Source organism: Triturus cristatus, chromosome 4_1 (assembly GCF_964204655.1).
Source record: "Triturus cristatus chromosome 4_1, aTriCri1.1, whole genome shotgun sequence".
Classification (NCBI taxonomy): domain Eukaryota; kingdom Metazoa; phylum Chordata; class Amphibia; order Caudata; family Salamandridae; genus Triturus; species Triturus cristatus.
Window position 1 is genome coordinate 1,100,384,471 of NC_140585.1, and position 13,740 is coordinate 1,100,398,210.

A 13,740-nucleotide genomic window follows, 5' to 3' on the forward strand; every position below is an offset into this window, starting at 1 on the left:
ACATTGGGGCTGGTGGGTGGCTAGGTGGAATGACTTGTTTGAGTCCTTCCAAGAATGCTTTGATGGCAGGCACTCTGAATAGAGAGAGGTGCTGCCTGGTTTATAGATAGGCTGATATTGCGGTCAAATGGACACGTATAGAGGTGTACGCCAGATTGCATCGGTATAGGTGTAATAGGTAACAAATAATGTTTTGGATGGATGCGTCTAGCGGGTTAATGTCGTTATTATTGCAATAAATGACGAACCTCTTCCATTTGGCTGCATAGCAAGCTCTGGTAGTGGGTCTCCTGGCCTCCTTAATGATGTCCATACAGTCAGGTGGCAGGTTTAGGTAGCCAAACTCTAGGACTTCAGGAGCCAGATTGCCAGGTTCAGCTGTTGCGGATCTGGGTGCTGAATCTCTCCATGGTTCTGCGTCAAATGCTCGGGTTTGACCCGCAGCCTTTGATGCGGCACCACGGAAAGTTCAAGAAAGGTGGTGTACCACGGCTGGCGTGCCCACGTTGGAGCAACCAGGACGAGTGTCAGTGAGTGTTGTCTGAGTTTGCGTGCCACCAGCGGTATCAGTGGTGCTGGGGGAAAAGCATACGCAAATCTGCCAGACCAGTTCATCCATATCGCATTGCCCTGCGACTGCGGATGTGGGAACCTGGCGGCAAAGCTTTGGCATTTTGCGTTTTCGCTTGTCGCGAATAGGTCTATCTCTGGATGACCCCACTGCTGGAAGTACGGTTGGAGTACTGATGGGTGTAACTCCCACTCGTGCATCTGGTGGCTGTGTCTGCTGAGCAGATCCGCCATCTGGTTGTCCTTGCCGGGGAGGTGTTCTGCCATGAGGAACTTGTTCCTCTGAATGGCCCACTTCCACATGCTCTGAGCCAGATGAGACAACTGTGGAGAGTGTGTTCCTCCCTGCTTCTGTATGTAGTACATGGCAGTCATGTTGTCCGTCCGGATCAACACGACTTTGTTGCACAAGTGTACTTTGAATGCTTTCATAGCGAGGAAGATTGCCATCAGCTCTAGAAGGTTGATGTGCATCTTCTTTTGTTGTTGTGTCCATAGTCCCTGCACTGTGTAATGGAGTACATGAGCTCCCCATCGCTGGAGAGACGCGTCCGCCGTCAGTATTATCTGTGGGACAGGCTCTTGGAACGGTCGGCCCTTGCAAAGGTTTTGTGGATTCCACCAATGCAGAGAGTTGTATGCCCGACTGCTCACCAACACTAGGTCTTTCAACTGTCCTTGAGCCAGATTCCACTGACGTGCTAAGCACTCCTGAAGCGGGCGCATATGTAGTCTCGCGTGTGGGACTATGAAGATGCAGGAGGCCATCATGCCTATCAACTGCATGAACACTCGCGCGGGAAGTGAGTGTTGTGGTTTGAACTTGGAAATCAGCATTTGCATGCTGTTGATTCTCACTAAATTTGGCTGAGCTGTGGCCGCCAGAGTGTCTATAGTCGCACCTAGGTACTGTTGTACGTGTGCGGGCTGGAGATGGGATTTTGGGTAATTTAGTGAGAACCCCAGACTGTGAAGGAGGTGGATGGTGCGGGACATGTCGCTGGCACATTGCTGGGCTGACTTCGCTTGAACGAGCCAGTCGTCCAGGTAAGGGTAGACGTGTATGTGTTGCCTCCGTAGATGTGCCGCCACAGTAGCTAGGCACTTCGTGAACACCCTGGGTGCTGTTGTCACGCCGAAGGGAAGGACTTTGAATTGGTAGTGCTGCCCTTGAACAGTGAACCCAAGGTATTTGTGTGAGGGGTGAATGGGTATGTGGAAATACGCATCCTTGAGGTCCAGTGTGGGCAGAAAGTCTCCCTGCTTGAGCAGCGGGAGGACTTGCTGTAGAGTGAGCATGTGAAAATGCTCGGAAAGAATGTATTGGTTCAGGGGTCTCAGGTCTAATATAGGTCTGAGTGACCCGTCCTTTTTCGGTATTAAAAAGTACAGGGAGTACACCCCCGTACCTTGCTCGTGGACGGGTACGACCTCTATTGCGCCTTTTAGAAGCATACTTTGCACCTCCTGCTGTAAGAGCGTTAAGTGCTCTGAGGACATAGGACGGTTTTTTGGAGGTATTGTGGGTGGAGTGGAGGTTAGTTCTAGACAGTAACCGTATTTGACAATATCTTTGACCCACCTGTCCGTGGTGATGGAGTTCCACATGGACAGGAACCTTTGTAGCCTTCCCCCGACAGGTGTTATGTGGTCGGGAGGAAGGGAGAGGGCGTCACTGCTTGTTCTTGGGAGAGGACCTGGTGTTGCCGTAGCCGCGTCCTCTGCCCTTTGTGCTGGAGCCACGATATCCACCCCGGGTGTTTTTATCGTAGGTGTTTTGTGTGTTGCCCTTGTTGTATGTTTGCTGTGACCCCTGTCCTCTACCTGCTCCTCTATTTCCGGGGCGACGAAAGGAGCCGCTCCGAAAGGACTGCGTCTGTAGGGCCCCCATGGACTTTGCAGTGTCCGTGTCCTTTTTTATTTTCTCTAGGGTGGTGTCAACCTCCGGCCCGAATAAGTAGTCGGGGTTGACAGGTTCGTTGAGGATGTTATTTTGTACCTCCGGTTTGAATCCGGAGATTCGCAACCAGGCGTGTCGTCGCAACATGACGCTAGTGTTTATGGCTCTGGCAGCTGTATCCGCGGCATCCAGTGCACACTTAATGGATGCATTTGTGAGCAGTTGTCCCTCCCTGATGATCTCTGCACCTTCTTTGTATTGGTCAGGGAGATGTTGGAGTAGTTGCTCTAATGTGTCGTAGTGCGCTCGATCGTAGCGAGCGAGGAGCGCTTGAGTATTGGCAATGCGCCATATGTTAGCTGCCTGGGCGGCAACCCGTTTGCCAGAGGTCTCTAGCACCTTGGACTCTTTGTCCGGGGGAGGAGCATCACCTGTTGTTTGCGAGTGTGCCCTCTTGCGAGCATTCGCAACGACAATGGAATCCAGAGGTAATTGGCCTCTAATGTAAGTAGGGTCCCCAGGCGCTGATCTGTATTTCTTGTCGATCCTGGGGTTTATCACTCTTGCCCTGGTGGGTTCCTTTTAGATGTCCTTTGCTGGTTTGAGGACCCCCTTTAACATGGGCAGAGTCTTTATATTCCTTTCTGAGGATGCGAAAGCATCCATGAGAAAGTCGTCCTCGATGGTGTCAGAGTGAAGTTGCACCCCATGATTGGCCGCAGCACGTTCAATTAGAGCGTTGAACGCGGCAGTGTCCTCTGTGGGAGATGTTTTTGCTCCATAGAGTTGCGGGTCCTGTGCATCCATAGGTGCACCTGGGTCTACAGGGTCATCCCAAGCTTGATCAGGGTCCTGTTGGCCATCAGGGTCCATCCCTCCGGGGTAGGGGACTTGGTCACCCATGTAGTCCTCCAACGCATCCGTGTCGGAGTGTGTGGGAGAGAAGGATTGTGGATCCTGGTAGGGTGAATGGAAAGGTTCGTAAAGAACTGGTTCCGAAGCCACTGGCAGCTTTCTCTTAAGTGGGATCCGGAAGGAGTCCAAAGCTGGCTCAGAAGTTATTCTCCTTTTGTGGATAATCATCCTGCCGGTGTCGGCGTCGATGAGATGCGATGGAGACGTCTCCGCAGAGCGTTCGGCAGGCGTGATCGTGGTGTGGGTGACCCGTGTCCTGATTTGGAACAGTTTCGGGGCCGTGGATGGTGGCAGGCCAAAAGTAATGTTGGCTGGTGTCGAAGAGGCTGTTGGAGCTTTTATTGGCTCGGAGCCCGACGTGTCCTGGAGGACAGTTTTGTTTTTGGTGCGTTGCGCAGCAACGGGTGGCACCTGGAGCGCCCTTGATTCCTTTGCGCCGACCGGTTCTGTGGAGGCGGGCGTGGACTTTTTCGGCGCCGGTGAGTCATCGAGTCGAGTGGCGGGAATGGCCGTCGACGTCTTCGATGAGTGTGGCTTTGGTGGTGCCGTCGAAGCGGCGGGAGACGCGGCAGGCAGTTTGACCTTTGGGGTCGGAGCCGATTGCGTCGGTGCCGGGAGCCGAGTAGGTTTGGTGGCACCGAAGGTCTTTTTCCGTATGTCGACTCCGACGTCGGCCGCTTCAAGCTCGGCACCGAAGTCTCGTTTGTTGCGCTCGGTGCCGGCGGGTTTTGCTGGCGTCGAAGGTGTGGAGGGCCTCGATCCGACCAGCGCCACTTTCGGTTTCGGTTTCAGTTGAACCAATACAGCTTTTGGTTTCGGTTTCGAAGAAGGGAAACCAGCCGGTTTGGGCATTAATGGCTGCCGCTGAATGTCCGAGGCCGGGCCCGAGGGCGGGGCCGAAGAACTGCGGGATAGGTCTTGGGTAAGGCCCGAAGGCGATCCCTCGACCGGAGCCATAGACTGTTGCACTGGGATTTCCTCAGTCTGAACGGGTAGGCCTTGCTCGTCATCGGAGGTACTCTCTTCGGCCCCTAAGGCCTCATTGTAGTCTCCTACCTCGGTGTCGTCTTCATCTCTGCGAAAGAGTGTTTCGTCGACGTCTTCCGATCCGGAGTCATGTTCGGAAGCGGGACTGGAGGGTAGGTTCTCCACTTCTTCGACATCTTCGGTCTCGGCGCTGAAGATGTCGGCCGGGGCCGGTGCCGCTTGCTGCGCCTCGAGTCTCGCCGCTCGTCGATTCCGGAGAGTCTTCTTGGATCGAAATCGGGCACAGGCCATACATGTAGATTCGTCGTGATCCGGTGAAAGGCATTTGTTGCACACCGGATGGACGTCGATGTGTGGATATTTCGCATTGCATACAGGGCACCGCTTGAATGGTGTCCTCGATTCCATCGTCGATGTCGGGTCGATGGTCGGGTAAGATGCGAAAAAGTTGGTTCTGGAAGTTAGTAAACTAGCAAAGATACTATCGATACCGATCGGGAACAGTACCGACGCGAACTAGAGGCCTTTTGGCCTGGAAAAAGTTTTTCCTAACTTGAGTCAAGATAAGCACATCCGAACCCAATGGCGGAAAAAAACAATCTGAGGATGGAGAGGATGCCCATGCGCACTGTAGTCCAGGGGAGGAGTCACCTATCCCAGGATACTTCGAAGACTCTTCCAGGACAACAACGTGCAAACATCCGGACCCAATACTAGGCGGCGATCTATGCACAGATATGCACAGATATGAATTCAGCAGCCCACATGCCTCGAACTCTTCAATATCATCTATTTCATGTTTTTTGTCAAATACCGACTGTAGCACAAATCCCTAGGCAACTTTCATTTCCTCATTTGTACTTTTCAACCTTCTGGAGCTTAATGAGTAATTGAGCATTAACCAAGACATTTTATTTTAATGTACATTTGCAATGATGACCCAATAACCGCAAGGTGCTTTTGCTTACGGTTTTGTACTCCATGAGCTCCATCTGAAGGCGTGTGATCTCGCTGCGCAGAGCATTGATTTGCTGACTGGCTTTGTCCTGGTTCACCATCACCTTATTTTTGATATTTCGAGCTCGATTTGCATACTTTAACGTGTTGAGTGTTTCCATAAAATCTCGGTCAGACGGGCTTACACAAGCTATCATTACAGTTTGGCTATTGAACAGAAATAAAAACACATTTATACAAGCAAATTAATAAACACAATTGTATACGAGAAGCAGCAGATAATTAATACTAGCAAACTCTGAAAGAACGTGGAATGAGGTGTGTGTTGGGTTACGACATGCAGCTCACAAAATGAGTTGCCTCCGAGTATCTTCTTATATAGTCTTACACAGACCCAAATTAAGAATATTGTGATCCATGGGTGAATTTATGTAACTTTATGCAGTGTCCAACTGCCAATTTCTTCACTTGTGTATACTGCACCAAGAACCTCACTGCAAAATAGATTACTGAAATTTGAAAAACATACTTTCTATGAATCGCTTGGTAATGCACATTTGTGTTCTTTGTAACAAGTGTTACTGACTCAGCTTAATGTTACTGTGTTCAAATCGTCATACGAATGAACAGTTAAGTGAAACAAATTACATTCAAGGATGTGCAGCCACCACGAGGGTTGGGGGTAAAGCTAAACCCCTAAACAATCCTACTGCCCTCGATAAACATCTCCACAAGTTCTATTCGATCAGTAGCAGGATAAAATTTGGCAAACTAACACTTCCAGGCAATGGGTGAGCGTGATTTCTTAATTAACCACATTGGCATGGAAGCAGGGCATTCTAATCATACTACTATAAATCAAATATCACATTGGCCAGCTTCATTGGATACTAGCTCAATAAAGGGCAAGTATGAGACCCTCTGGGAAGGCTGATAAGTCTCACTGAGAGAAAGAATGATGCCAATAATAGCAATCCTTTTGAAACTCCAGACTACTATTCATATTATAGTTGACAGAATTAGAACACAAACATAAGCAGATAGGACACAATCCTGTGGTCTATATAGGAAACTGAGAGCAGTGGAACAAGTCACTTCCTTTTGGTAACACTTTTTCTGGTGGGTTCTCTATCTAACCACAGATTCCTCACCTTAGAGAATACACATGGCTTGATCCAGAAACGTTTTCGAGCAATACTCCCATGTATCGCTAGGTGGCACAGTGGGGCTCTGTGCCGCTCTGGAAGTGAAAAAATGGGGCTGGGTATAAGTGCCACCCTTGCGCTTATGTCAGCTTCTTGCTTGTGCTTATCTGCACCCTAAGATGCGGGGCTCAAACAATTGTCAGTACCCGTGTGCAACTTCCTAACTTGGGAACTTTTTAGATGGTAAAAAGGAACTAAAACAAGTCCTGCTCACAAGTTTCTCAGGGTGTGAGTTAATGGTGTAAAACCATCATTTGGATTCGTTATTTGTACAAAATGTCAAGGTCAACACCAGGAAATGTCTTTCAAATGAAATTTTATGATAGGTTTCTTCAATAGATATAAAAAGAAAATAACCCGCCGACACGTGTTTCGTCATGTGGGAAATATCCCGTGACTCTTCAGGGCTGTAGAGGAAATGAACATGGCTGTGTATATGAGAATCAAGGGACTGGAAAAGTGTAAGTCCAGTCGGTGAGAAGGGTGATAATAAACGGTGCGTGGTGATGCCACAAAGGTGGAAGGGAGGACTAAAGAGTCGCTGATCTCAGGGTATGAATCCGTGCAATGTAGGAGGACGTGTGCGTCTGTCCTATGGGTAGACCGTAGTGAACGGTGGAGGTAGATGGCTTCGTCTCGTCTTCCGGTAGTGCCATCAGCACGCACCGTTTATTATCAGCCTTCTCACCGACTGGACTTACACTTTTCCAGTCCCTTGATTCTCATATACACAGCCATGTTCATTTCCTCTACTGCCCTGAAGAGTCACAGGATATTTCCCGCATAAGGAAACACGTGTCGGCTGGTTTTTTTCTTTCTATATCTATTGAAGAAACATCATATAAAATTTCATTTTAAAGACATTTCCTGGTGTTGACCTTGACATTTTGTACAAATAACGAATCCAAATGATGGTTTTACACCATTAACCCACACCCTGAGAAACGTGTGCGCAGGACTTGTTTCAGATTTTCCAGCGGGGGTCTCCTACCCACACTCTTGCAGGGGTCTTTTAGCCAGGGTTTGTTTTCCCCTGACCTTGCAGCACCGTAATCACCTTTCAATTTTTACTATTTTGTGCGATTTTGTTAGAGCGCCATTTCTTCCTGTTCTAACTAAACCCTTCGCCGAACCGAATAGTAAAAAGGAACTACTCCGCAGAAAGGGGAGGAATCTACGATTAGATAGAATATCCATCAGACCGAGCATTACAGAAGGTAACTAACTTGTTCTTCTAATGGATACCTTTAACCACATATTTAGAATAGATACCAAAGCACTTTCTCCCCTTGTGTTGGGTCTGTGGAGTGTGCTCAGACCAAAAACTTTTGCAGGACCTGGCGGGTAAAATGTCCTTCCCACCAGACCTGGCTATCAAGGCAGCAGTGGATCATGTACCTATGCACAGACGCTCATGTCTCAGACCTTCTGGTGGCTACTTCTTGGTCAGTGCAGAGCAGATCTTAATACCGAGGACTATCCCTTTCAACAGGGTCCTCTCCTGCAGAGTCTTCCTGTTTTTGGCCCCAGAGAACCCCACAGAAAGCTGATCGCCCACCCTGTGTTCCTTGCTGCGATCTATATAAAAGCTTAATGTCTTTTCGGGTTCAGCAGAGGAATCTTTTCTCCTCTTTCGAGGGGTTAGGAGGGGCAAATAACGCTGTCAGGGTGATAGATTGCTCAATGTGAAAAGCAATCACAACTTTAGGAAAGAAGGCTGACTGTGTTTTCAACATTAGTTTGTCTGGAAAAAAGGTGGTGTAGGGTGGTGGCAAAGACAGTGCTTAAAGCACACTCTTGCAAGAAGTTAACAAAATCGTAATGAGAAAGCTAGTCTTCAAAGTCAAGAGACCCAGCCAGCAGCTATGTATCAGCTCATAGGGACTGCATATGAAAATGTTTCAACCAAATTAAGGTACCACCGTGTCAACACAATTGTTTGGGAGGAACCATGTGTCAAACCTTTTATGCCACAAAAAGTGATTAACCAAGGACGTTTAGTCCTATAAACACAAAAAGGTCACAAGGGCTGGCATAGTGCCCAATGCAAGACCTATGTGGGCCAAAGACAAAACAAACAAAAGAACTTAAGATATTGTGGCTTGTAAAGACTTAATCTTACAACTACCACACCAGACCACAAACCTGTCCCAGAGCACGGCATAAATGGACTTTGTGGAAGGCCGTCTAGCAGGTAGGATGAAATCTTCCACTTCAGGGGCAGATCAAATGCATTCAAATCTAAACGGATAGAGGTGTGAATTTTGTAGATTTGAATGGAGGATCCGGACCTGTTGCTGAAGCAGGGGATCCTCGTGAAGAGGCAGACTGATCAGAGAACAGTTTTTCATGCCCAGAATTTCCAGGTACCACACTCTCCTGGTCCAGATCCGGAGCCATCAGAATGACATCGGCCTAGTTCCTGATCTCTTTCAGAACTCAAAAAGGAGAGTCGGGGACAGAAAGAAAATATCTAGACAGGGTTTTCCCTACTGTCAGAAGCTGACTGCACCACCTTGGGATGCAGACACCATTCTTGATCTATCAAACATTGCACCCTTAGAGCATCCACTCTGGCATTCAAGGATCCCGCCAGCTGGTTCTCTATCAGGGATTGCACTGATACTCCAACCAACTCGAGAGGCGTAGAGCTTCCTGGTACAGGACCCTGGACCCTATACCGCCCTTCTTGTTGCAATACCCCATGGTGCTGGTGGTGTCCTTGAGAACCTGCACCAGCCTCCTCTAGAGGGATGGCAGGCCTACAGGGCCTGATGTATGGCTCATGGCTACAACAGTCTGATATGCAGCCGGGCTTCCATCAGAGACCAGATTCCGATCATCTCCACCTCCCATAGATGGACTCCGCAACCAATTAATGAAATGTCTGTTAAAACTGTCAGGATAGGGAAGGGAGAGGAGACTACCGCTGGACCAATTGCGTTTGAACAGCCGCCATTGAAAATTGTGAGTTGTCTCTTCTGAAATTCAAAGGGCTTCCAGTAAATTTTCTTTGGTGTGGAGCCCACTGGAAATTAGATTCAATTGGAGAGCCCACATATGCCACCTGATGGATGATGCAGAAGCCGAGGAGGACAAGGAGCCTCAGAGCTGCTCTCACAAAAATCCAGAACTGAGGCTAAAGTATTGGGATTAGAGCAGAATATTCTGAATTTGTGGCGGAGAGAAGAACAGGAACTACTCTGTATTCAGTATGGTTTCAATGAGCAACAACCTTTACAAAGTGATCAAGTACGACTTTCACTCACTGATCGTGAACCCCAACGATGTCACAAAGTTTGCCATAATCTCAAGGTGGCCTACAACTGACTGCGGAGAGCCCCCCTTCAAAAGCCAATCATTGACGTAGAGTAGCCTCTGAATTGTCTCTACTCATGTGGGATTCTGGACAACATGCACTCAGACTGGTGCAGCCAGGACACTAGGTAACAAGGGAATATTACATTGAAAGTGAAGGGGACATGTACACCCATGGGACACCATATCTAGTGTCAGTGATTCCTGAAACAGAAAAAAACTTGCTTAACTAGAATGGTGTTCAAGTATCTGTGCTATTCAGAGACAAAGAATGAAGGAGACATAAGTAACTGTAGGACAAATCTACTATAATGTGATGTTCACTTGAATGCATCACTATCAGATAACAAACAATGATTGTTCTTGCCAAAATAAACACAAGTCAATAAAATATTTGAATACACTTTTTTACTTTTACTGAGATTATAATATAGTTTAAAAAAAACAAGATGTATACTTCATTATACAGAGAATTCTGTTTTATGAAGATAATGGTCCAAGCATATCTTACCTGTTCCCTCCAAGAGAGTCTTGAAGCAATCTTGTCAGTTTTGAATCTCTGTATGGTACATGTGTAGCTCTCTTGCTCTTATCACCCAGTGCACTTATAACATTGCCAAGTGCCAACTGAAACAGACAAGAAAGGATATTTTTAATGCCCCAACCAAGGGTATGAGTTTACAGCATTAAATATGAAAAGCAGTTTCTACATAAAAGGAAAAATGCCAGGTTTCTCATGGGGAAAATATGCGTTCCCATGGATAAATTCAATCACCTATGACTTATAAATGTGGTGGTATTCAGGCCCCACATGTATCTTGGCCTGTGCTTGCCAGAAGTAAGCAAAGCGTGTGTTTTCAGGTTGGGGGCACATCTGCAATAGCTATACAAGTGCAAACAAATGTACGAGTTTTGTAGGACCAACATTAGCTTTCTCAAACAATATAAGGATATAACAGCAAACTGATAAATTTCCAAATATCACCAGAAAGAAGAAATTGTAAAAAACTGTAAAGCTACAATAAAAATTATTCCAAACAGCAGCTCATAATGAGTTCAAATCTAAGACTTATAGTCACCCAAAAACAATTCAAATACCAAAGCGCAATTAATTTACAAGTAGCAAATTTCAGGAGTGTTAGTTCAGGAGTTTGCAAAAACTCTAAATCGTAAATAGATTTAATTTCCTAAGAATTCTTTGATTTCCCAATTTAAATGGCACACAATTGTATCATAACTGTTTAGTTTTGAATCTTAGTTTTTCAAGTCAAAGGTTACGCTGCAAAGTAAACAATTCAACAACATAAATGAATGAGATGATTTTTTAGACAAATTCTTAGTGTTATATTTGTAGGTAATGTAGGAAGATGGAGTACTATGCGGTGATGGTGATTAGGCGTCACCATGTAATACTATCACAAACCCCAAACGGTCCTTACTTTCACAATAATAAATCCTTAGCTCAGTATTTAGGAACATGTGTTAAGCATTTCAGAGTACCAATTTGGACGATAAGTAATTGACAACTTGAAAAAAATCCGACACTAATTTATAAAAAATAAAGCAAATGTTAATCTTAAATTTAGACACCAAAACACACTTGATCAGATCCATATAACCGGAGTTGTGGATTTTAGAAGAAATATAAAATCAGTGCAACATAACATTTTCCTATTGCGGTCAATGGTAAAAACCACTAGTGACAATCGGTCACTTGCAGGTTGAGTTGCGTGGAACCTTTACAGGGTATAGGTGCTACGGGTCACAAGACCAGGAAACGACAGTCAGTTAAATTTGACCTGCCCTGTGGAGCCCGGGTGCAGATTTGTCCCGGCTGTCCCTGGTGCTGAACGGGAGCCGCGGGGAAGCTGAAATCACAGTGCTACAGATGATATGGGGTGCAAAATGCTGACAAGCACATAGCTGCTGACATTGGAAGCAGGTTTTACAGAGTGTACTCCAGATGCAGTGTCGAGTAAAGGGGTCATTTGCTAGGCGTGCGACCAACAAGCCTTGGTAGCAGTAAGCTCAGCAGAGAGATTCTTTGACGTCCAGCGGTCCAGAGGAACACAGGGGCCTGAAACTTCGTGGAAGGCAGGACTACAGTTTTCAAAATGCACTGGACCACTGCTTTTGGGCGATCCCTTGGCGGTTCTTTGGATTCGGAGCATTGATTTACTCTCAGTTTGTATCAGACTAGTTCAAGGGAATCTGAGGTTGCTTCTGGCTTTCACTGGACTCCCTATATTTGGAGAACCAACCTCTAGCCTAGGATCAGCCTTGATCGAGCAGTTCCAGGAGTGTTGCTACAAGTGAAGTTTCACTCTTTTGCTGTGTTCAAAGTCCGGTTGTTGTCCTCTCGGGTCCATTCTTTATCCTCTTTGATGCAAGTTGGACCAGACCTGACGTTCTGGTACCTGTCAGGGGTGTCCCTTGAATCTTAGATTAAGGGAGAGACAGGTGTGGGAGCAAGTAGCCAATGGCCTGCTAGTCCCTTCAGCTAATCTGTGACCACATCCAGAGGGGAAGGTCACCTTTTCTACCCAGAACCCTTTATTTCTACTACTTTTAAAAATAGCAGCAGTCTTGCTTAGCTGTACAGACCCGGCAACCCACACTAGAGGTGTGGCTAGCCTTCTGGGGGTGTACACCTCCTGCATGCCTAATTTCCCACCTGTCCAGTAGCAAACGTGCCTGGGGCAGGGAGAGGGCTGTTTACTACTTCGTGAGGTAGCCTTGATGCATACAAGAGGCAATGAAAGCTTTGAAGCTCATCGCCTTGATGTGCCACTTAACTCTCCTTACTGAGAAGGACGAGGTGTGACCTCCTTCTGCCCAAGCCTTTGTTGCTGACTCTTGGGAGTGCTCACACTGCCTAGCAGGAGGTCAGAATCCTGTCTTGGCAGCAACTACCGCGGGCTGCCAACTAGAGGCCAGGAAAGGTGGGGCAACCTCCAAGATAGTCAATTGGGTGCATGCCACATCGCTCTTGGCAAGAGATTCATGTCATGGGTGAGAAGGCATGTTGTGTGATAACAAACACAACATATTTAGATGGTACCATAATGGAGCTAGCAACCCTGGGTGCAAGTTCATGTTATCCTAGGGACTGTCCATCTCTTATAGTGTACTTCAATGGTAAGGGCCAATATAGGGACATATAAGCTTGCACTTAAATGCCCACACTTTTAATATAAGGCTCCCTGCCTCCTGGGCTGAGGAGGCCTTGCTTAGGGGTGACCGACATATATTAAGGATAGTGCTTTGACCTTGCCACACATGGTGAAGGCAAAGTCTAAATGGAGCAGTTTAAACTGTTCCTGCAGTCCGCAATGGAAGGACTGCTGTCAGTAGTTTACTTGGGTTACTCAGAGTGGCACAAACAGTGCTGCAAGCCCTGGGGACCCCTTTACCACCAATGTCCTGGTTAGCACTGGTACCATATACTAGAGACATATAAGGGGGTGTGGGGGGGGGGCAAAGTGCGTGTCAAATGCGGTTACCCACTTACATATATCTGTTTTGAGAAAAGAGCACTGGCACTGGGGCCTGGTTAGCCTGCGCCAGTGCACTGTCAGAGTTGAAAACCAGCATCTGGTAGTCAACCTCAGGGCAAAAAGTGGAGGGGACACTGCAAAAAGTCCTGTTTTCTTACATGTAGGTTCTCACATTATTTAATAAGTGGTATTGAGCACATATACTCAGAGATTGAATTCATGTACATTACAACCATATGTCCTTCTCAATGGGCAAGAAATTTAACATTCTGTGAATCTGAATAATGAACCAAGATTAAATACTTGATTTCAAGGAAATCAAATCAGCTGAACCAGGGTAGGATGATGTGTGCTGCGCATACAATGGCAGAACACCTTTATTACCATGCAC

The 13,740-nt window shown here is 46.9% G+C and overlaps 1 protein-coding gene across 8 annotated transcripts in view; it reads right to left on the reverse strand.

Annotated features, from left to right (window-relative positions):
- Window positions 1–13,740, reverse strand: part of KIF21A (kinesin family member 21A) — a 719,281-nt gene that overhangs the window by 427,865 nt on the left and 277,676 nt on the right. For all 8 annotated transcript variants that reach the window (XM_085654100.1, XM_085654097.1, XM_085654095.1 and 5 more), the window contains exons 7-8: window positions 10,364–10,479; window positions 5,341–5,536 (exon numbers count right to left, since the gene is read on the reverse strand). In XM_085654100.1, the coding sequence (XP_085510226.1) occupies window positions 5,341–5,536; window positions 10,364–10,479 (312 nt within the window). The remainder of the gene's footprint in view (window positions 1–5,340; window positions 5,537–10,363; window positions 10,480–13,740) is intronic.